Source organism: Siphateles boraxobius, unplaced genomic scaffold, assembly GCF_051911475.1.
Source record: "Siphateles boraxobius isolate OS27281-9 unplaced genomic scaffold, OSU_SipBor_1 41, whole genome shotgun sequence".
NCBI classification, from domain to species: Eukaryota; Metazoa; Chordata; class Actinopteri; order Cypriniformes; family Leuciscidae; genus Siphateles; species Siphateles boraxobius.
Genome location: NW_027509042.1, coordinates 25,206,736 through 25,231,914, shown reverse-complemented (window position 1 = coordinate 25,231,914; position 25,179 = coordinate 25,206,736). Strand labels below are relative to the sequence as shown.

Genomic DNA, 25,179 nt, shown 5'->3' with positions numbered 1-25,179 from the left:
TATCGCCAAAACCTTCACGTCCTCTGGTCGTAATCCATTCATCTTGATCCACACTTTGCAATTCCGGGTCCATGTCGACTGAATCTTTCCATTCTTACGTAGCATTCTGGCGTCCTTAGCAATATCGGCGTTCTTCTTTGTGAGATATTCGTTGAGGTAGACTTTCGTGCCCTTCAATTTCCCCCCTTGTCCCAACAGCGCAACTTTGTGTTTATGGTTCACAAAGCGCACAATGATGGCAGGAGGCCCAGGAATCGTTGAGTGACGCTTCCTAGGTAGCAAGTGACAGTCAGAAAAGTTTTCACTCTGAACTTCAATATCTTTGCTCACCAAGAATGAAACAACCTGCTGTTCCAGAGATTGGGTCTCTGTCTCCGGTGCACTAGCATCGAGGGCTCCTTCCACTGGATCCACCACCCTCGTATAGGTACGGTGTTTTGTTTCCAAGCCAGTTATAATAAGGTTGTTCATTCTCGTGTGCTGTTGAAGATCGTCGATTTGTTTCTCCAGCATAGCAATTTTCATCAGTAGCAACTTAAGCGACTGAATATCAGCTGACAGTTTCTCATTCAATGCCGTCAAGTTTTCCTGTTTAGTTACGTTTCTCAGCGTTATGCTGATCAGTTCCAATTGTTCCTCCACTCTTTTCATCTGTGCAATCGTGGGTCCCCCCATACTTGCTTAAGTTGTTTTATAAAGTGTAATTAGAAATTAGTAGTATGAGTTAATGTGGTGAAATACCAACAAAGCCAGAGCTCCATTCAATAGCTGAGCAGCGTGCTGATCTGCGTGCCGCCGTCTTGTCGCCATGTGACAAGATTCCTTAGATGCCTAATCAATGTCATGCTTTCTTTTCTGCAAGACATGTTAGAACGAAGACAGGGCTCCTGACTGCGCTCAAATCCATTTAGAGGATGGGGGACCTGAAGGCATTTTCCTGGGATTCGGACCGGCCAGCTCTCATGTCATCCTGAGACCCCGGCCTGGATATGTGCCCAAAGTTTCAACAACTCCTTTCAGGGACCAGGTGGTGAACTTGCAAGCGCTACCCCCGGAGGAGGCAGACCCAGCCCTTGTGTTGCAGTGTCCTGTTCGTGCCTTGCGTTTGTACGTGGACTACACACAGAGCTTCAGAACCACAGAACAGCTCTTTGTCTGTTATGGAGGCCAGCAGAAGGAAAAGGCTATCTCTAAACAGAGGTTGGCACACTGGATAGTGAATACATCGTCTTGGTGTACGGTACCAATCAGAAGGCGAGCCGTGCCCTCTGGGAGTGAGAGCACACTCAACTCTGACTGTTGCTTCCTGCTGGGTGTTGGCACACGGCGCCTCTCTGGCACACATATGTAGAGCTGTGGGCTGGGCAACACCTAACACATTCACAAGATTCTACAATCTCCGAGTGGAGCCGGTTTCTTCCTGTGTGTTGGGTACAAACAGATAATATGCGGGAATGCTGGCTCTGTGTATCACTTGCTGTGCCATTCTCCTCCGAGGACGGGATACGAGCACTTATCTGCTCCTCAGGTGAGTTCCCTGGCTGGTGAACCCTGGTAGAATTCCTCCAGCATCCTCAGCAGTCAGTTGCGGCGAAGGCATCTGACGCCAGGTCTAGTACTTGTGTGTATGCCCGGTTGTTCAGCCCCTGTACTAGACTAGATGTCTATATGTTGTGATTCCCCTCCTAGTTGATCCCATGTTCGCATTCTTCCACAGTAGGGCTTCCCTGTTGGCAAGCCCATGTCTTTATCTCTCTAACAGTATTGGCTCCACCACTGCACAAGGCGGGATATACCAGAGAAATCTTTCATATGTGTAACTCTACATGTTACCTCCCTACGGGCAGGATGTGGTCTCTATAGCGCTCATTTGCAGTTATCAAATAGTCTCTCTGTATAGGGTCAGCAACATTCAAAGCCCTGTCCTTTCTTCCACCCCAACAGGTGCGGTGGGACTAGGTGGCTTACTCGGGCACTGGAAGGGGCAGTTGTGGCACTTTCCATAGGGATTACAATACATCAGTTCTTTCTGACGTAACATCGAACGTGACTGACTTTTTATCTCACAATTCTGGCTTTTTTCTTAGAATTTTATGATATAACCTCACAATTGCGAGAAAAAAAGTCACAATTGCAAGATGTATGAAAAAGTGTCAGAATTGTGAGATACAAAGTGGCAATTATCTTTTAAACTGTTTTATTCCGTGGCGGAAACAAGCTTCCATAGGCTGCACTATAAATGGTGACGAGAAAAAAAATACAAGTACTTTACTTTAAAACTTTAAAGACAAATTATTATAGAATTATTTATTATAATTATATATTATAATAAGTCCTGGCATTAATGAAAATTAAGACTGAGGTGATGTATATTGACCTATATGCCCATCTATGTTTATTTCTGTCCCGTGATATATGGCCATCTCTGTTTCTTTCTGTCTGACTTTAATTTCCCCTCTGTATAGTTTTATTTATCTGCTTTGTTCTCTGGCTGCTCCCTCCTTTCCTCACATCTGACATCCATCTCTTATATTTTAGAATTGCTGATGGCAAGTGAGCATGCCGTAAAAATGCAGAAGGGGGAAATTCTTGAAGAATGTGATTCGAAAACACACCGTTGCTATACACTGCAGGGAGTGGAGAAGATCATGAAACGGGTGTGTCATAAAACATTGTTTTCATATAACTGCCTGCTCAACAGGATTCAGAGCAATTTTATTTAGTAAGTAATAGAATTCAATACGAAAGACTGGTATGAATTAATATTCAATTCATTGTAGTAAACTGTTTGGTAACACTTTCTATGAAGCCCTTATTTGCATAATGCCTTATAAACAACCTTATAATATGTTGTATCATCTTATAAATAATCACAACAACAGGTATAATACAGTATATAATACTTACCTGTTTGTGGTTAAATTATTATTAATGCATTATATTACACACATAATTCCTTATAAACAACCTTATAAAGTGTTGTGTCTCGTGAATAATCGTAACAACAGTAATAATACATACTTTTTTGTGGTAACTATTAAGAATATGATGATTTATAACACAGAATGGACATAATTTTATTCACTTAAGTTATAATGGATTTTATTCCCAATAGTTTAATATCTTTTACTTTCCAAGTCTCATATCTTGACATTGTTTACTTAAGATCTGCACAGTATCATACTAAATTTTATGAAGTAGTCTTTTACTGCTTAAAGTAAAGTGACAAAAACAAAATCTTCTTTTAAACATCTAAAGCACTTAATATTTATAACAGGTCTTTGTCTGCTTTAAGTAAAGTAACAAAAGTTAAGTCTTCTTTTAAACAGCTATATCATGAAGGGGTTATAAGACAATTGCTTTGAACATTATTATAAAATGAAAAAGAAAAAAAAAAAATAAAATCAACAAAACAATATTGTATTGTTTTAAATGTTAAAGAGTTTCCATGTGAGCTTAAAGGGATAGTTCACCACCAAAAACATTATTTATTCATCATTTATTCACCCTCAAGTTGTTCCAAACCTGTATGAGTTTCTTTCTTCTACTAAAAAATATATTTTAAAGAGTGTTGGTAACCAGAGAGTTAACGGTAGCCATTGACTTCCATTGTATTTTTTCCTAATATTGCTGTTTGATTACCATTGATAACTCATTTTAATGACCAAAAGTCCACATTTTGCATCCATCCCTGATTCCAGTAAGACCATTTTATATGACAGAGTTTGCAGCTTTGAAAGTGACCTGTATTTAAAAATACTTATAGTTACCTACAGTATATATTAGGTAAAACATAAGCCATATATTAGACCGTATGTGTGTCCAGAAAAGTATGGTCATATAATGCTATCCTGTTTGATATCCATTGTATAGGGCACTCACTGTGTGTTACCGCTGGGTTTGGACTGTGTGCGTCGTCTCCACCGTGCTGAAATCTTCCCCATCATTGTCTACATCATGTCTACAGAGAGAACTCTCCGCAAATTGAGGTATTATGATTTTCTCTGTGGCTGTAAGAGCATTATTAAATCAATCTACACGTTCTAGCCTTTGCTATAAAGGTTCTGATTTTTAAGACAAAAAAATTCTGTTCTGAGTATTACAATTGCTGTATTTATCTATTCTGTCATTGTTTCTTAGACACAAACTTCGGCAGAACTCTGTGACTGAGTCTCAGGTGCTGGAGTGTTCCTGCAATGAGGAGCCCCTTCTGGATAAACTACCCTGCCTTTATCGAAGCATTCCACCAGAGAGCTGGAATGACAGTGCCAGCCTAGTGGACACTGTGAAAACTGTGGTGAGAGAGGAGCAGAATAATATTGTGTGGGTTGAGGCAGATCCCTGGTGAGGGACTAATGGGAGTGAGGGCATAAATTCAAAATTCCCTCACTACAGGCAGCTAACTATTAGTATTAAGGCTAATTTATAATTCTGCTTCAAACCTATGCTGTGTAGACCCTGTGTAGCAAAGGTGGTTACGGTGTAGTTTGGTTACTTTCCAGAAATGCTGTGATTGGTCAGTTCCCTTTCGTCCTGGGAACTCCGACGTGTCGTCGGGGGAGTTCCCTGACGAATTGGGATCTCGCTAGGGAGACCAATTGCCTTCGAGTGAATTAAAACGAGCCAATGAAAATTGGCATGCAAGATTTGCATTCCGCGACCCGCCTACCAACGCGGGTATAAAAGGCGGAAGTAAACATTGCGCAATGCTTTTAGCTTCGGAGCCGACCGATTGTGTCCTCTCTGAGTGAGTGAGCTTTAAGATTGTATTTTTCTTACGGCTATGAGTCTGCTGTTTCGGGAGGGGATCTCTCTGTGTTGGTGAGATGGCGTTTCAGCGACCGCGCGGTTTCCTGTCTGCCGGCTGCGTCTATATGCTGTTGATTCAAAAGCTGTTTTCACAGCTGGTAAACGGTTGAGTGCGCACAGCGGGCTTGCAGTTTCCCCGCTGTGTTGCCGCGTTGGGTCCCTGTGTGCTTCAGCACGATAGAGAGAGTACTTTTTTCCTGAAAGTGCAACACGAGTGAAGATCGCGTCCTTTTCAGGATGACGTTTCACTCGTGTGTTTCTGGATGCGATCGTTTCCTGTCCTTATTTGACGGCCACGTTCATTGTTTCACATGCCTAATCAGTGTGTGAGACTACGTTCGTGGGTGGTTCATGTTCTCTCAGGAGTGCATGACCACGTCGGCACGTTGTTCGTCTCCCCTTTCTCGTAAAGGCTTGAGCCGCTCAGCGTGCCGTGTGCCGTCGAGCGCCGGCTGACAGGGCGGGTTGTCACGGCAACCCAGCGCGCGTCATTCGGCGCTCAAGATGCGCGGTCAAGATCAAGACTCGCGTGCCTCTATGAGGTGAGTCCCTTTGCTTATTTCCCGATCTAGTTTCTCTTCTGGTGCACCAGAGGAGGGCTACTTTGGTGAATAACATTGGTGATCTGAGGGTTTCAGTGAGCACGAACCACTCACTCCTCTAGCGCATCGCAAACATGCTGAGACTGTGTTCGTGGGTGGTTTATGCTTTCTTATGAGAGCATGACCACGTCGGCACGTTGTTCGCCCTGCCTGAAGGCTTGAGCGCCCAGCGTGCCGTGTGTCATCGAAGCGATGGCCACGTTCACTATCTTGCATGCCTGGTTGACGGCCACGATCACGGTTTCACATGCCTAATCAGGGTGTTGAGACTGCGTTCGTGGGTGGTTCATGTTCTCTCAGGAGTGCATGACCACGTCGGCACGTTGTTCGTCTCCCCTTTCTCGTAAGGGTTGAGCCGCTCAGCGTGCCGTGTGCCGTCGAAGCTTTCGGATGAGAATCTGGTCCTTCTCATGAGGGACCAAGCATTTCATTCGGGGCCCCAGGGAGGACAGATGTCGATCGCTACATCGGAGAGAGGGCTGTTATACTCTGAAATGATGCTGAGTTCCTACTATAATGGTGTGTTCTCATGCTGAAGATTCAGACTTAACAGCCACACTTTCCTGGGCTGTTCTAAAGTGCCTGGATGTGTGTGAAGAATTTTGGCAGCATGCAAGCATTTTTGGTGCCAATATGGCAAGCCAAACATGCCTAAATCTGCAGAAGTTTTTCCTCTCTCACTACCACTGCACGTGCGTAGTTCTAACTCGGGGTTGAGCTGTGCTTAGTGACTGACCGTGATTAGTCACAGCGCTGGCCCTCGGTTAGACGATGTCCACACTGGTGGTCCAGAAGCGCCTCAAAACCAGCCCGCTCAGAGTTTGTTTCCCCAGCGAAGGGAAGCAACCCTGAGATGAGCGACCCAGAGTGTGTGACGATCTGCTCTCTGGGAGTGCGTGTCATCACTACTCCTTCCCCCGGGGGAGGGCAGGGTGGAGAATTTTTCTTTTCTGTTCCGCCGCTGTTCAGCGGTACCCAAAGTTTGAGCAGTCCACTTCCTCTGAGTCGTTCACGGGCCCCAGCGCTCAGATGGCAGTGAGGGCTACGGCCTTGTCACTCTCGTCTCTCGCTGGGTGAGGGGAAACCAGGACTCGATGCCCCCGGGCCTCGTCCCTCGTTCCCCTCACGGTCGAGACTGGCAGTATAATAAGACCAGTTTCCTCCGTCCGAGAGGGTCAGAATAGTAGTGCGTGCCGCCCCCGAGCTGCACCACTCCCGTTCCCCTCTCCCCAGCTTGCAGATAGCAGTGACGCAGCCTCGGCTGCGTCGCTCCGGTCTGCAGCTGGGCCCGGAGGCGCAGAGACCAGCATACGAGGAGTCAGGGCCTCGTTCCTCGTCTCTCCCCCTCCCCTCGCCACCGGGCAGTCCGCAGCAGAACGCCCACGAGCCTTCTCTGCCGTCTGCCCCTCGGTGGAAGCAGGTTGGTGTCAGGCGCACCCAGACCCCCGCTCTCGGTCGCTACAACGCCACCAGAGCCGGGTCCCTGTCTTCCACCTCGCTGCCCCTCCGCGGGTACGCCGGTGGTTCGGGTGGGTTCATTGCGATGCTATCTGGAAGCCTGGCTAGAGCGCTTCCGGGTCCGTCCCGATGGCTCATCCGCACCGTCCGGTTCGGCTATGCAATTTAGTTTGCACGCCGGCCTCCCAGGTTCAGGGTCTTGAGGAAAGAGATCGATGTCCTGCTGGCGAAGGACGCGATCGAGCCGGTCCCTCCTGCCGAGATGAGGTCTGGGTTTTACAGCCCTTACTTCATTGTACCCAAGAAAGGCGGTGGGTTACGGCCAATCCTGGACCTGCGTATTTTGAATCGGGCCCTGCACAAACTCCCGTTCAAAATGCTTACGCAGAAGCGCATTTTCGAATGCATCCGTCCCCAGGATTGGTTTGCAGCGATCGACCTGAAGAATGCGTACTTTCACGCCTCAATTCTCCCTCGACACAGACCTTTTCTTCGGTTTGCTTTCGACGGTCGAGCGTATCAGTACAAGGTCCTACCCTTCGGGCTGGCCCTGTCACCCCGCGTCTTCACGAAAGTCGCGGAGGCGGCCATTGTTCCCATGAGTGAACAAGGCGTTCGCATCCTCAACTACCTCGACGACTGGCTCATTTTAGCTCACTCGCGAGATGTATTGTGCGATCACAGGGACATGGTGCTTCGGCACCTCAGCCGGTTGGGGCTTCAGGTCAACTGGGACAAGAGCAGTGCAGAGGATCTCTTATCTCGGTATGGAGCTGGACTCGGTCGCCCGGACTGCGCACCTTACAGAGGAACGCGTCCAGTCAGTGCTCACCTGCCTCAGGTCTTTTCGAGGCAGAACAGCGGTTCCACTGAAGCAATTTCAGAGGCTCCTGGGGCATATGGCAGCCGCAGTAACGCCGCTCGTCCTGTTACATATGAGACCGCTTCAGCGCTGGCTTCATGATCGAGTCCCGAGGTGGGCGTGGCACAGCGGCACGTTCCGGGTCAAAGTGACCCCGCACTGCCGCCAAACCTTTTCCCCGCGGTCAGATCCTGTGTTTCTACGGGCCGGAGTGCCCTTAGTCCAGGTTTCCAGGCATGCTGTGGTTTTCACAGATGCCTCTGCCACCGGGTGGGGGGCCACGTGCAACGGGCATGCAGTTTCAGGTCTGTGGACGGGGCCTCAACTGCATTGGCATATCAACTGCCTAGAGTTGCAAGCAGTACGCTTAGCCTTGCGTCGCCTCAGAGGGGTTCTCAGACACAAGCACGTACTGGTCCGTACGGACAGCACTGCGACCGTTGCGTACATCAACCATCAAGGTGGTCTACGCTCCCGTCGTTTGTCGCGACTCGCCTCCCACCTCCTCCTATGGAGTCAGAAGCATCTGAGGTCGCTTCGTGCCATTCACATTCCAGGGGACCTCAACCGTGTGGCAGACGAGCTTTCACGGCTGCCTCCCCTGCCAGGAGTGTGGCGACTCCATCCCCAGTCGGTCCAGCTGATTTGGAGTGTCTTCGGAGTCGCACAGGTAGACCTGTTTGCCTCTCCGGACACGACCCATTGCCAGTGGTTTTACTCCCTGTCCGAGGGGACCCTCGGCACGGACGCCCTGGCTCACAGCTGGCCCCGCGACTTGCACAAGTATGCGTTTCCCCCAGTGAGCCTTCTTGCACAAACTCTGTGCAAGGTCTGGGAGGACGAGGAGCAGGTCCTTCTTGTGGCGCCATATTGGCCCACCAGGACTTGGTTCACCCAACTCATGCTCCTCGCGACAGCCCCTCCCTGGCCGATTCCTTTGAGGAAGGACCTTCTTCCTCAGAGATGGGGCACTCTATGGCACCCGCGTCCAGACCTCTGGAAACTCCATGTCTGGTCCCTGGACGGGACGCGGAGGTTCTAGGTGGTCTACCACAGGCAGTGGTAGACACCATCACTTCCGCTAGAGCCCCCTCTACGTGGCGCCTCTATGCGTTGAAGTGGAACCTGTTCGTCGATTGGTGTTCCTCCCGTCAGGAGGACCCCCGGACTTGCCCGATCGTTGTCGTGCTTTCCTTCCTGCAGGATGGGTTGGAGCGGAGGCTGTCCCCCTCCACCCTCAAAGTGTATGTCGCAGCAATAGCTGCGCATCACGATGCAGTGGAAGGTAAGTCCCTAGGGAAGCACGACCTGGTCATCAGATTCCTTAAGGGTGCCAGGAGGTTAAATCCACCTCGTGTTTCGCACTCTGTACCCTCTTGGGACCTTGCTCTGGTACTTAGAGCTCTTCAAAGTCCTCCCTTTGAGCCTTTGCTGATGGTAGAGATAATATCCTGTCCATTAAGACAGCGCTCCTGTTGGCATTGGCCTCTTTCAAGAGGGTCGGGGATCTGCAGGCTTTTTCGGTCGACGAATCGTGCCTAGAGTTTGGGCCGGGCCTTTCTCACGTTGTGTTGAGACCCCGGCTCGGATATGTGCCCAAGGTTCCTACCCCTCCCTTCGAGGACCAGGTAGTGAACCTGCAAGCGCTGCCCGAGGAGGAGGCAGACCCAGCCCTGGCTTTTCTCTGTCCCGTCCGTGCCCTGCGGGTTTATATTGACAGAACGCAAAGCTTCAGAACCTCAGATCAGCTCTTTGTCTGTTACGGAGGCCAGCAGAAGGGGAAGGCCGTCTCCAAGCAGAGGTTAGCCCACTGGTTAGTGGATGCTATCACCCGAGCATATGAGTCTCTGGGTGAGCCTTGTCCTCCCAGGTTGCGCGCTCACTCCACTAGAGGTGTTGCCGCTTCCTGGGCTTTGGCTCAAGGCGCCTCGCTGACAGACATCTGTAGTGCTGCGGGCTGGGCGACACCTAACACGTTCGCTAGGTTCTATAGCCTTCGTGTGGAACCTGTTTCCTCCCGAGTTCTGGCTACGGCCAGTGGGTCGAGGGAATAGGTTGTGTCGGCTTGCTGCGCCACTCCGCCTCAAACAGCGGATACGTGCGTTCTTTGCTCCGTATGGCGCCCTACGTTGGTGAGCCTCGTGAGTTCCTCCTTCACCCCTCCGGTGCTGGGCGTGGCGGACCGCCCGGCACCAGGTCTGCTACCTCTAGTAAGGAGCTGCTAGTAGACTGGGTGCTCCAGTGGTTTCTATTTGTGACCCATGAGGCCACGTGCAGTTCAGCCGTGTCTTCCCCTTGACGGACTCGTTCGTCGTCCCTGTTGAGTACGCTCCCACTTCCCTTGGATTGGGACTATCTCAGGGACTGCCATATGTTTCACTATTCCTTCGGGCTAGTACATATGTATATTCCTGGCCTTCCTCCGTCAGGCTGGGGCTTCCGCAGCGTTCCCTCCTCTCTTGAGGGAACGCTTTCCCAGTGTTATCCAATATCCACTGTGCGGGTCTCGCGGAACAGCAGTGTGTTTCCCGTGCTAGCTCCCGCAACTTATTTCAAGAAACTGCTGCAGGGAAGCTTTGCCGGGCGCTGGAAGGGGCCAGCACCATGGCGTTTTATTAGGGATCATAATTCGTCAGGGAACTCCCCCGACGACACGTCGGAGTTCCCAGGACGAAAGGGAACGTCTCGGTTACGTATGTAACCCTCGTTCCCTGAGTACAGGGAACGGAGACGTGTCGTCCCTTCGCCATGTTGCTGTACCTTCGCGGAGGACTGGACACCGTTCGGCTCCTCAGCGAAAAGCATTGCGCAATGTTTACTTCCGCCTTTTATACCCGCGCTGGTAGGCGGGTCGCGGAATGCAAATCTTGCATGCCAATTTTCATTGGCTCGTTTTAATTCACTCGAAGGCAATTGGTCTCCCTAGCGTGATCCCAATTCGTCAGGGAACTCCCCCGACGACACGTCTCCGTTCCCTGTACTCAGGGAACGAGGGTTACATACGTAACTGAGACGTTTTATAACCACAGAACTTCCCCCAGGATGATGGAAAAAAGTGCATCCATGGATAATGAATAATAGATCCTGATTGCTTGATGGTTTTAATGAAAGCAGTGAGGCTGATTAAAACACAGCAAGTTAGACAGAAATTATGATAAACCATAAATTAACATAGTTATCCAAAAATATCATTCATATATTTGTTTGTCCCTATAACAACAATATCAGTCATAACATAATGAATAGAGGATTCCACTAAACATTGGGTTTTTTTGTTGTTTTTTTACTATCACTGACACATTTCTCAGTACTAAGGTCACTTTTTCAACACTCTTAACACAGTTTCCTCCTTACCCTTGACCCTCGTAAAAAAAATGTCACAAAACAAGAATGACAAATCTCTACTGCTTAGAATTAATTGCATAATATGTTGCATGGTCCATATGTAGGGGTTCAGCTACATCTAATTCTTTTGATTGCATTTAATTTTTTATATTTGAAATATATTGCAATATTTTATTACTGTGTAAATGATGCAAACTCTTTTCTTGAGGCTTAGAGGCTACACCGCAGGTCCAGTGCAGAAGTATAATGGGCCGTTTCTGTGCATTGAGGGCAAAAAAATTGAGATCTGCTACAGAGCTAAAGGAAGTAACACGTGAAATTTTGCCTTGTTTCAGACTTATAAACCATGCGTTTAGTGCAATACTCAAACAGCACTAGTGTTGAGGTCAGAAGGATAAAAAAAAAGAAATTCATGCTTTTACTCAGCAAGGACACGTTAAATTAATGTTTTCTGTTTTCAGCTTATCAACTGTTTTTTTTCCTTCAGTTTTTCAAATGTTTTTAACATTAATAGTAAAATGTTACTTGAGTATCAAATCAACATATTAGAATGATTTCTGAAGGATCATTTGACTAGAGTAATGGTTGGTTAAAATTCAGCTTTGCCGTCACAAAAATAAATTACATTTTAAAATATATTAAAATAGAAAACACTTATTTTTTATTATATGCTATGATATGCTGTTTTTACTGTATTTTTGATCAGATAAAGGGTGAGCATAAGATATTTTTGAATGGATTTGTCCATTTTAGGCATTTGTCTTGTGCTGAACCCTGAGGGTTCCATGACTATCAATCAGTATATGTACCAGAACTTAAAGTAAAATAATTTTCTATATATTAAAGTATTTCTTAGAAATGGGAATATAAGGGGCTTTATTGGGACATGATAGTATGGTGCATGCTATACTTTATCATTTCTATAACTAGTCTACTCTTTCTCTTTAATACTGTTCTACTGTTTTGAATGTTTTGTGCATCAATAATACTAATAATAATAAAAAAAGCATTTAAACATTTACTGGAACATTTACAGGAAGCTGTAAATCATATCCACTGAGGGATATTTATAATTTAAAAAAGATAACATGTTCAAAACGGCACAATAGATTAATATTTAATGGCATTTCACAGTAACCATCTGTGTGTAAAAACTTGTGGATTTCTGTTTACAGTGAGCCAGTTACATAATTTTCTTTCAAGAGCATAAACACAACCTTCAGTGTTAATATTACTTAAAAGTGCTGTTTACCTCATTCAGGCTCATAAATAGAGGTCTTTGTTCAACTTATGAAAGATACAAATAAAACAGAAATCCAAAGAATGCGGACTTCCCCTCAAGCTTTGTATCTCAACGAACCTGCATGCATTCCGCCAGACCAAACTGTCTTTCATACATTGGGAATGTTTTTACTTTGTAAAACAAAACGTTTTACTTTTCACAGTTTTATAACAACCAGTTTAAAACTGAAATTGAATAACTATTGTATAGTGAATTACAGACAATACACATTACAATGTAAATGTTCTCTTTTATTGTATATTCTATTTCCTTAGAAATCATATGACATTTGTCTTACCATTTATGTACTATTATTGTATACTATATTTGTATTCTATTATAGAGTATGTCTTGAATATGTAATCATTTTTATTTTTCTTCTCCATTGATATGTAGTCCAACTTAACTACACCAAATAAACACTTTTTTTTCTTCATTGCAACTTTCATTGTTACTATACCACAAATGTATACTTTCATCACAAGAGGACTTACAAAAGCCTACAAAAGTGCTTTGTGAGGGTCAGATGTGAGTCTTTAACTTAAAATATAGCTGCGAGCAGCGATGACGGGCCCAAGCCGGTCCCCGGTGCCTTTACCCCAGAGCCGGTCCGAGCCCTAAGCAGAATTTGATTTGGGGGGCCCCCTCCCACTACGCAAAGGCACCTGTGCTTGACGATTATTGACACAAATGTCACACAATAATGATTTCCATTACACAAGAGTAGATGTTAAAACTTCATGCTGATTTGTACTCGGCTTTCGCCAAGATAAGCACCAACTAAGACGTACCTTTACAGTAACCTATGCTTCTCCATCCATTTACGCTTCTTTCCAAATGGTGATGTGAATCTCCTTCTGTCTGGTGTTAATAGCTGTTGTGTATTTGCACACACAACGGCCGCATCCACAGTGCGGTCCCCTCATGACAACCGTCTGGATAGAGCAGAGTAGGGGACATCTCTAGGGTCTTCAAGTGGGCACCCTTCCGTCCTCAGTGTTTCGTCAACTAGCCCACGACACCTCAAGGCGTCCCAGAGTCACCCCCCTCCGTCCCCCACTCAACTCAGCCCAGCTTACTGACCTTTACATCCCTCCTGCTGCTGAGGCTACTCCTTTGACCTAACCACAATCTCTCACAACCTCTCCACAACCCGACCATATGCGCCAACCCGTTTGACTAAGGCTGTCGAGCCCCACTGCGGACGTTAAAGCGGTCAGTGGCAACGGTTCCGTATGGCATACTACAGCAAAACACAATATCTGTCCAAACACCAATCCTCATTCACGCAAAATACACAGGAATGTAATAACTGTAATTAGTATTTAAACTATACAAATAAACCAACAGACTCATCAAATTTTCAAGAATTTTTCGAAACCGTAGCATGGCGGCCTGTACACAGCCAGCCAGACTCTTTCCTTCTCAACCACAGCCAGTTGCTGCTCCTCTCTGCTGCTTCAGTAAGGTTCTTTACTGTGCGACGCAACTCTTGGCCACTGAATCCGACGTTTCTGAGGAACCGGGTTGTGGAGTGTGCCACAAATCCTCGACAACCCACTTCCACTGGATAAACCCGGACTCTCCTTCCTCGCTGTTCTGCTTCAGTGGCCAGCTAAGCATACCGCAGTTTCTTCCGCTCATATGCCTCATCTACAGCATCCTCCCATGGCACTTTTAACTCTATCAGTTGAACAATGCGTGCTGATCAAGAGTCTTTACCAGTTACCAGGTCTTGCCAGCCCTTTGGTAATAATGATACATTATAAATGAATACAGTGAGGTTATGTATTAATACAAAATAAATACTTAATAAAAAATAGATGCCTACTTAAATAAAAAAGTTTTAACTTTTACTTTACTCTTTTACTAACTATTTGAAACTTCTTAGAACAAACTGTCTCAAAACATATAAAATAAATTATTTGCTAAAATAATGACAAAACTGAGCAATCAGAAACATAATAAGAGCAAGGGTTCAACAATGACAATTATTGTTGAAAACTGTAAAAATAAAGTGTCAATACAGTGTAACTGTCCTCAAAATCTTTTTTAGGTGTTCAAGCACGAAGTGCTGAAAACCTATTGTAATTGCTATTTAAAAAAAAAAAAATTCCCCTAAAACGCATCATGCAGCCCAAACCTTAAGGCCTAGAGATTTGAAACTCGGTCAGATGGTAGGCCACACTTTTGGGGAGAACCTATCAGAGTATGACCCCGATTGGCCCATAGGTGGCGCTACAGCAACCAAAAGTACTAAATTGCTCATAACTCATCGACCGTTGGTCCTAGCCTCAAGCTTTTTACACCGCTATGATCCTTGGCTCAAGACGGACAAAATGTATATCTCCAATTTCGATTTAGGCAAGACAAATTGTCCGCTATGTCGAATTTTGTGCAAAATCTACTTTTGCGAACTAGTCCCTGGTTTTTCGCCTGATCGGAACCAAAACCAGTCTAGGCCTATTCTCTGGACTCTCTAGATCAATAATTATCGAAAAAAAGTTGAAATTTTGCATTTGGGTGGCTGTAGCAGGGTCATTTAGAAAATGGGCGGGTGCGAAATACAGTCAAAAGCCTATAAATTCTAAACGAAAAGTCAAAACTTCACAAAAATTGAAGAGCATGTGTCATAACATGGCGAAGAAGCATGCAATGTTTCATGGAGATCGGACCATAGGTGGCGCTATAACTGTCAAAAAGTCTCATTATTATTAGGTGTTCAAGCACGAAGTGCTGAAAACCTATTGCAGTGGTCTCCAACATGGAGTCTCTGAGTCGCCCCCCGAGCACGTTCTAAAAATAGCCTGAATTGTCTTTCATTTAGTTTTTTTTATTATTATTTATGATGATGGCATAACATGAGAAAATAACTAATGGTAACATTTCATATACCATTAAAACATAATAAAATAATTAAAAATATTTAGAATCTGCACGTCGAGCACGTTTAAAAAAAAAAACGTAACGTAACTTCAGTGAGTTGAGGCGGTCGCGGGCAGACCGATAAATTTATACATACGATAAATTGAACTATAAAAAATAAAAAAAAAGATTAATTATGGCTGACGATGCAGGTCATGCAAAAAAGAAGAATTATTATTTTAACGAGGAGTGGGAGACAGAATTCCTCTTCACTAATGTTAAAGATAAAGCTGTATGCCTCATCTGTGGAGCACGCATTGCGGTTGCCAATGGTCTATGGCAGGGGTCTCCAACACGTCGCTCGCGAGCTACCAGTAGCTCGTGGCCTGATTGGAGGTAGCTCACCAAGGGGGCGTTCACATATCGCATCTTTTGCGCGCTCAAGTTCGTTATTTCAAATGAAGGAAGCTCATAATTGAAGCGACGCACTCATTTTTTCCATGCGCACCAAGATGAAAAATCCATTAGCTACTAAAACTTCTTTGTCATTGTGGAGAGCGCAGTGCATGGTTTCATAGCAATGACAGACGCCACGGGAAAATCGGACCGAATTTTACTATTAATAAGGAAAGATAAGCTAATGTGCATTGTGAACGTCAGTAATTTATCTTTTTTGACTCATTCTTTTTAAAAAATGATTTAAAGGCTGAAATATGCGAGCTTTTTATAAATCTTTTTTTGTCAAAACTTTATTTGAACTTGTAGGCTACATGTTAGTAGATAACATGTGGCAAGACACTCCTTTAAAATCTGACCATTATTTTTAATTTTGTTATTTTGTTTATGTAAACAAAAAGTGCAAATGAATTCTAATTATATTTGTTATTTGCTGGTTTTCGACATAAACCTTGGTGAATGGATTTTATTGTGTAGTATTAGTACTTTTTGAACACGATTCTGTGATAACTGATCATTTTGGTCACTATAATCATGAAATGAAATTTTCAGGCCATTTCATCTCTAGTTAAGATGCACTATAAAATCAACTATAATTATGTGTTTTTATAGTATAATATGCAAAGTACAATTTTCTTTAAAAAAATTATTCTCTGATTCTGTTCTTTTCTCTGACATTTAAGGGTGACATATATAGGCCTACAAAAACTCTTTTAGGTCTAAAACAGTTTAGATAGTTGTTAATATGAGAGTTATGAGACATTATTTAAGAGATTTAAGTATTGTATTAGCCTACATGAGTAGCTCTCGGCCACTATATTTTTTAAAAAGTAGCTCTCAAATGAAAAAAGGTTGGAGACCCCTGACCTATTGTAATTGCTATTGGAAAAAAAAAAATCCCCTAAAACGCATCATGCAGCCCAAACCCTAAGGCCTAGAGACTTGAAACTTGGTCAGATGGTAGGCCACACTTTTGGGGAGAACCTATCAGGGTATGACCCCGATTGGCCCATAGGTGGCGCTACAGCAACCAAAAGTACTAAATTGCTCATAACTCATCGACCGTTGAGTCAAACGAAAAGTCAAAACTTCACAAAAATTGATGAGCATATGTGTCATAACATGGCGAAGAAGCATGCAAAGTTTCATGGAGATTGGACCATAGGTGGCGCTATAACTGTTAAAAAGCTTCAAAACCATGTATTTCCTATGGTAAATTGCCTGTATTAGCTGTAAATGGTCTTTTCCATCTACAATCATATAATGTTCATATCATAATGTTCAAAACCATTGAGTACGTTCGTAATCTCGCATGTTTCAGGGTTCAGGCCCTCGGCGTTACACCAGTCACTGAACACTTTCCATTTCTGGGCATATAAGTGTCTCGTGGAGGGCGCCCGCGCCTCAGCGATGGTTTTCAGCGCTCCTCTCGTGAGGTTCCTGGGAACCCGTTGAGGGGCCATGCATGAAGGGCCCACTGATCGGGGCGGGGATGAAATATCATCTGACTGAGGAGGTCTGGCCTCAGTGGAATCGGCCGTGGTGCAGATTGCATTTGCATCAATTCTGGAAACCATGTTTGGTTCTTCCAGAGTGGGGCTATCAGGAGCACTGCGTTTTTCTCCTCTCTGACCCGACTGATGACCTGTGGTAGCATCGCGATCGGGGGAAAAGCATATAAGGGGCGGCTCGGCCAGCTCTGGGCGAGCGCGTCCGTGCTTTTCGCGAAGAAAAGAGAGCAGTGCGCATTCTCCTTGGAGGCGAAGAGGTCGACCTCCGCCTCGCCAAAGATTTTACAAAACCACTGAATCGTCAGCGAGCGCAAGTTGAGCTGGGACCATAAGATGAGTCTCCTGGCCATTGAATGCATGGAGCTCGACCTGAGTCCACCCTGGCGATTTATGTACGACACTACCGTCATGTTGTCCGTTCGGACCAGGACGTGTTTGTTTTTTAGATGTGGAAGCAGGGCTCTGAGAGCCAAAGCGACCGCTTTCATCTCCAGACAGTTTATGTGTAGGCGCTTCTCCGGGTTTGACCAAAAGCCGGAGACAGGCCTGCCCTCGTAAAGGGCCCCCCAACCTACTTTGGAGGCATCTGTTGTGATCATCTTTCTCCTTGTGTTCACACCCAGACTCACGCCTCACTGGTACCAGTCGGCGGCTTTCCAGTGCGTCAGGGCTTTTATACAGCCGTGGTTCGCTCTGATTAAAAGGTGGCCCGAACGCCACGCGCGAGCAGGGACGCGGCTCTTGAGCCAGCGTTGGAGAGGACGCATATGCAACAATCCAAGCTGGAGTACGGCCGATGGTGAGGCCATGAGACCTAGCATCCTCTGAAACCACTAGACGGGGGCACGCGCGCCCGCCCTGAATGATGTTGCAAGGCGCCGGATGGTGAGCGTGCGCTCTGATGAGAGACGAGCTGTCATTTGCATCGAGTCTAGAACTATTCCCAGGAAAGAAATCTTCTGGCTGGGAGATAGTATACTTTTTGCAAAATTGATTCTTAGACCCAGGCATTCTAGATGGCTGATAATCCAAGATCTGTGTGTTATTAACTGACTCTCTGATTGTGCTAGGACCAGCCAATCGTCGAGATAATTCAGTATTCGCACTCCCCTTCGCCTCAAGGGGGAAAGTGCTGCATCCATATATTTCGTGAATGTACGGGGAGCCAGGGACAGGCCAAACGGAAGTACTGTGTACTGGTAAGACTGTACCTCGAAAGCGAATCTCAGAAAAGGCCTGTGATGAGGCGTTATTGGAATGTGAAAGTAAGCATCTTTCAGATCCACTGAGAGAAACCAATCTCCTGGGCGTACTTGTGCGAGGGTATGTTTGGTTGTTAACATTCTGAACGAGCGAATTATTAGTGCTTTGTTCAGGTGTCTGAGATCTAGGATGGGGCGGAGACCGCCATCTTTTTTCGGGACGAGAAAATAGCGGCTGTAAAAACCTGCCCCGCTCATAGAGGGGGGAACAGTTTCCACAGCGCCCTTTTCTATTAATTTGCGCACCTCGGTGCGTAGAACATGCGAACAGTCCTTTCTCACTTTCGTCTCGACCACAGTCGTAAAACGTGGTGGTCTGCGAGCGAACTGGAGCGAGAACGTGCTTTATTATATTCAATACCCAATACGGCATATATGGAAAGTTTTCCCATGCCGCTGCGTGTACAGATATGGGCTGAATACAGGCTCGGGGCGGGCCGCTGTGACGTAGGGACCCGGCCAGCGAATCGCCTGAGCTCGCAGCTCTCAGAGGCGCGGGCGCGCGCTGAGCAGCTGAGTGAATGGGCACGTGTGTGATTACAACAGCGCGCGCTATGTCTGTAAAACTCGCAGCCTGAGCTGGGGTTGTGTTTGACAATGTAGGGACAGTGTTTATAAGTGGTGGTGCATAGACAGTGCTATGCACACGCGTCACTTTTATAATGTTTCCCGCTTTTACTGGGGATGAATTCATAACTGTGTGAACAGTGCTTGTGTGTAGTGGTGCGTACATGACCGTAGGCACGTGATCTACATTCATGGGGCGTGCAGCCTGAGCTGGGAATGAATTTGGCACTGTTTTGACAGTATCTGGGAATGCACATTTTGTGGACATGTGAACCCTTACTGACACAGGCAGAAAAAGACTCTTTTTGTGTTTTCTGTGTGTCGCCGTAAAAACTGCGTTTGTTTGCAGGTGAGCGAGCTCTGTGACTGGCCCATTGAGTGCTGTATGGACATTTCCAGCCGCCTGTAAGGGGACTGGGTAATGTTTGAGATTTTGCAGAGAGAGTGGTCCGGCTTTTGCTCATTCCTGTGGCTAGGAAGGCTTTCGAGGCTCAGGGTTCAGCACAATCTTGGGCCGAGGACCCCGTCGCTCAGGAGGTGGCTTGCGGTTCTGAGAGGCGTTGGGGGCTGCTCTAGCCCACTGCGGCTGTGGCGGCCTCTGTCTGCTCTGCGATGAGCTGGAGCGTTTAGGCAGGAAATGGCTCATAGCTTATGAAGCGTTCTGGGCCTCAGTGAAGCGTTCGGCGAAACCTTTAACCGCCGGTCCAAACAGCCCGCTGGTGGAGATAGGCGCGTCGAGAAACGGGGCCTTATCCGCGTCCTTCATCTTCGTCAGAGTCAGCCACATATGGCGCTCGAGAACAGTCAAATTAGCCATGGCGCGGCCAATAGACTGGGTGGTGGCCTTTTTGGCTCGCAGGGCTATGTCAGTCGCGCTGCGTAGGTCATTGAAGGCTTCGGGTTTGGGGCCAGACTCGTCCAGGGAGCGGAGAAGCTTGGCTTGGAACACTTGAAGTACCGCCATTGAGTGAAGCGCTGACGCAGCTTGGCCGGCGGCGGCGTAGGCGCGACCAGCGAGAGCCGAAGTAGTGCGGCAGGGCTTCGAGGGGTGGGAAGCCTTGGCTTTCCATCCGGTGGTGGAGGGCGGGCAGAGATGATTGGCCACAGCCTCCTCGAGGGGCGGCGTTCCCTCGTAGCCTCTTTCCTTCGCGCCGTCCACAGAGGAGAGCGACGAAGAAAAAGAAGGCTTCAGACGCGCAGAGTGGGGGGCTTTCCATGACTTGGTGAGTTCGTCATGAACTTCCGGGAAGAAAGGAGAAGGCCTTTGCCGAGGGCAAACGACTCGTCCAGTCGGCTTCGGGTTGGTTCTTCGGGAGAAGACCAATCGAGCCCGAGGTCCTCCACGGCCTTCAAGAGGATGCGGACAATCTCTGTATCCATAGTGGAGCCCCCACTCGTGTTAGCTAGCGTCGACGGGGCGTCGTCAGATGCAGCGTCGATGGACAAGGTGTCATCTACTCCCCCGTCGTCCTCGGACGCGCCGAAAGTCACAAGGCCCACCGCTCTGCTAGAGGGGTGTGGGTCCGGCTGAGTGAACTGAACCGGCGGTGGGGAAGACAAGAGCGGCGGTGAAGCACGCGAAGACTGGCTCGGCGTGACGTCACTGAGCTCAGGTTCAGGAAGCCTCTGTGAGCGGTGCTTTTTCTTAACGCGCGGCTCAAACAGAGGGGTGGCGGCGATGGGCTCGCTTGCGGTGAAAGCGACGAAGCGAGCCCGCAGTGCGGAGAGACCCAGGTCGTCACATTCCAGGCATCCGCCCTTGGTAAAAGCAGCTTCTACGTGGTCCCGGCCCAGGCAGCGAGCGCAGATGATGTGACGATCCCCGTCTGGAAGAAGGTCTCTGCACGACGCGCAGGAAGGCATTTGAAACAACGCCTCAGAAAATTGCTCTTTTACAAATGTCGCGGGGCGAACAGATGTAAAATACTTGCGTGTAGTGCGCCGGATGGCTCAGTAGGATGGCGTTCGAAGGTGGCTGAAGATGCCGACGTCGTCGTAGCAATCCCACTGGTATGCTTTTCCACGTGGCGAAGGCTTTCAATAATCCGGAGGATCCAGCGAAGAAGGTGTTCGCTGAAGAAGATTAAATCTAAAGAACTCTCATGACGGGGCACCCAATATATAGCTCTTGGCCACGCCAATCTTGGCGGGCTCTGACGCGCGCAGGCGCGAGGCGCACTCATTGGTCGCGCATTCAGAGTCGCCCCGTCATTGGTTCGAGCAAGTTGCCGCAGCACAGCCAATGACCGAGCTCCTTCGCTCATTGCTGTCTGCTGTGCAGCTGCAATGCGTTTTACATAAAGACTTCAATATTCTCGAGAAAAGGAGTTTTTCCCATAGCGTAAGCTACTTACGCAATAGGAGAGACCTCTCGAAAGGGAACGGCCAGTTTCCCAATTACCATTAGTAAATAGGAAAACAAAAAACGGAAAACAACCCATTTTTCGTTTTCTGTTTTGATATTAAAAAACGGAAAACGAAAAACAATCTCGTTATCCGATTGTCCTTCATGTGTTTATAGATGGAAATCAAAATACCTATGTAGGCTATAAATAGTATTCCTTAATTCCATAGATATAAACACTAATTCTGCACTGGTATTTTTTCGTGACCCGGAAGTTACTCCCGCCACGCCAAGACCCGCCCTATTTGAAAAATGTATGGGATGTTTTCGGAGTTGCGAGATCCAGGCGATCACAGGCATTCATCGCTCATTAACCCCGACTGGAACAGCTTTTCCTCGGCTAGTGCTTCTGATGTTTGCCGCTGGCTCTGATGTCTTTAGTCTAATGGTTAAATATGAGATATAATTTGTCTTGTGTATAAATCGATCTTTGGTCTTATTAATCTATAGTTTGTTCCATAGCAAATCGTTTTGGCTGAGGGCAAAGTGAAGTTTCATAACTTTATATATTTAGGCTATTTAACTTTAACTTTGTGGCCTATTAGAGAGCTGACTTATGTTTGACTTCATTGTTTGCTTTATTGTTATGCATTGTATAGCTTCTTATACCTATTAGGCTACTTATACTTTTATATTGGATATTATTGATCATTAAAACTGACATTTAACAAAAAAGACAGGGTTGTGTAATTTTATATTCTAAAATATATAGAATATTTTATATATTTTACTATGCATTCTCTTAACTGTATGTACATGTACAGGTCCTTCTCAAAAAATTAGCATATTGTGATAAAGTTCATTATTTTCCATAATGTAATGATGAAAATTAAACTTTCATATATTTTAGATTCATTGCACACCAACTGAAATATTTCAGGTCTTTTATTGTTTTAATACTGATGATTTTGGCATACAGCTCATGAAAACCCAAAATTCCTGTCTCAAAAAATTAGCATATCATGAAAGAGTCTATAAACGAGCTATTAACCTAATCATCTGAATCAACTAATTAACTCTAAACACCTGCAAAAGATTCCTGAGGCTTTTAAAAACTCCCAGCCTGTTTCATTACTCAAAACCGCAACCTGCCGACCTGACTGCTGTCCAGAAGGCCATCATTGACACCCTCAAGCAAAGAGGGTAAGACACAGAAAGAAATTTCTGAACAAATAGGCTGTTCCCAGAGTGCTGTATCAAGGCACCTCAGTGGGAACTCTGTGGGAAGGAAAAAGTGTGGCAAAAAACGCTGCACAACGAGAAGAGTTGACCGGACCCTGAGGAAGATTGTGGAGAAGGACCGATTCCAGACCTTGGAGGACCTGCGGAAGCAGTGGACTGAGTCTGGAGTAGAAACATCCAGAGCCACCGTGCACAGGCGTGTGCAGGAAATGGGCTACAGGTGCCGCATTCCCCAGGTCAAGCCACTTTTGAACCAGAAACAGCGGCAGAAGCGCCTGACCTGGGCTACAGAGAAGCAGCACTGGACTGTTGCTCAGTGGTCCAAAGTACTTTTTTCAGATGAAAGCAAATTTTGCATGTCATTCGGAAATCAAGGTGCCAGAGTCTGGAGGAAGACTGGGGAGAAGGAAATGCCAAAATGCCTGAAGTCCAGTGTCAAGTACCCACAGTCAGTGATGGTCTGGGGTGCCATGTCAGCTGCTGGTGTTGGTCCACTGTGTTTTATCAAGGGCAGGGTCAATCCAGCTAGCTATCAGGAGATTTTGGTGCACTTCATGCTTCCATCTGATTTAATTTTTCAGCACGACCTGGCACCTGCTCACAGTGCCAAAACCACTGGTAAATGGTTTACTGACCATGGTATTACTGTGCTCAATTGGCCTGCCAACTCTCCTGACCTGAACCCCATAGAGAATCTGTGGGATATTGTGAAGAGAAAGTTGAGAGACGCAAGACCCAACACTCTGGATGAGCTTAAGGCCGCTATCGAAGCATCCTGGGTCTCCATAACACCTCAGCAGTGCCACAGGCTGATTGCCTCCATGCCACGCCGCATTGAAGCAGTCATTTCTGCAAAAGGATTCCCGACCAAGTATTGACTATTGAGTGCATAACTGAACATAATTATTTGAAGGTTGACTTTTTTTTTGTATTAAAAACACTTCTTTTATTGGTCGGATGAAATATGCTAATTTTTTGAGATAGGAATTTGGGGTTTTCATGAGCTGTATGCCAAAATCATCAGTATTAAAACAATAAAAGACCTGAAATATTTCAGTTGGTGTGCAATGAATCTAAAATATATGAAAGTTGAATTTTTATCATTACATTATGGAAAATAATGAACTTTATCACAATATGCTAATTTTTTGAGAAGGACCTGTATAATAAAATAAAATGACACCCTGTCTCTGTTTGTTAAATGTCAGTTTTAATGATCAAAATTGTGTTTTATATTTTGTGTTGTTATAAATATATGCAGTGAAGATAATCAACGTGCATTGCCTGAAACACATTTGTGTGGCCATTAATATGTTGAAGATTTTTTTAAATGAAAAGAGGCAGAGTGGTGTTTTATTACATATTTCGTTTTATTGTTGATGAAAAGAGGCAGAGTTGTATTTTATACCATATTTCGTTTTATTGTTGCCTAAAATATACATAAAGATATAACTGGATTAGCCAGAGCGTGCTGAGTGACATGATCAAGAACGCGCTGTTCCATATGCAGAATAACCGTCCTCTCGTCCTCGGGAGTTCGTTCTCCTGAGTCGAACTTGGCAAGTCCGAAGTTTGCGTATACTTGTTGGTATTGAGAAACGGCCTATATCTATGACAACCGCTTATTACTACTTACGATCGCTTCCGGGTCACGAACAATACCAATGCAGAATTAAGGATTACGACGTATTTTGATTTCCATAAACACATGAAGGACAATTAGATAACGAGATTGTTTTTCGTTTTCCGTTTTTTAATATCAAAACAAAAAACGAAAAATGGTTTGTTTTCCGTTTTTTGTTTTCCTATTTACTAATGGTAATTGGGAAACCGGCCGTTTTTCGTTTTTGTTTTTTTCCTTTCAAAACGAAAATCCGTTGGCCGACAAGTAGGCTACACGGACCGATTATCGTGCACTGCTCACTTCAGCGAAGACGATTACATCCCCAACCAAGGAGGAAAAAGAAAAAAAATGATTTTAAAGAGTTTTGCTGTACCAGTACCACTAAGCTCTATTTACTAACTTTGTGATCCCATGTCTAAACTGTACGGTAAACAAGCTGATGTTTAGACTCCAGTGGAAAACACGTGAAAAGATTTCTAATATAAAAACAGTATATATGGATATAGGTACAATTTGCTGAGAAAACTATTTGATTGAACACACACACAATTGAGGTTTTGTGTTTCAATCAATAACATTTTATTTGATCTTGTGTCTCTCGCTCTCTCTCTTCCAGTTCTATCTCCATCTGTTGAAGTTCGGCATCGGTATACTCCGGTTCATAAAGGGATCCCTTTGGCGTTGTGCTAAAATAAATTTCATCCTCATCTGTTTCGTCTGAAATTGTGCTAAAATTGGTTTCATCATCAGAAGTTTCGCAGTCAGACATGTTGTCCGCGAGTCGCGCTATCAACAGCTGATCGGAACGTGCGCATTGTTGACGTTGACAGCAGCGCGGATTGATAGAAATGGAAAGAAAATAGTGCCGATTAAAACGACTCGGTTACTAACGTAACCTCGGTTCCCTGAGAGGAGGGAACGAGTATTTCGTAATGCTTACGCTATGGGAA

General features: G+C 45.8%; 1 protein-coding gene across 1 annotated transcript in view; it reads left to right on the top strand.

Annotated features, from left to right (window-relative positions):
* card14 (caspase recruitment domain family, member 14) overlaps nt 1-25,179 on the top strand; it is a 106,846-nt gene that overhangs the window by 56,750 nt on the left and 24,917 nt on the right. Inside the window, exons 19-21 of the mRNA XM_077198996.1 lie at nt 2,539-2,657; nt 3,874-3,989; nt 4,141-4,297. Coding sequence (XP_077055111.1) covers nt 2,539-2,657; nt 3,874-3,989; nt 4,141-4,297 — 392 coding nt within the window. The remainder of the gene's footprint in view (nt 1-2,538; nt 2,658-3,873; nt 3,990-4,140; nt 4,298-25,179) is intronic.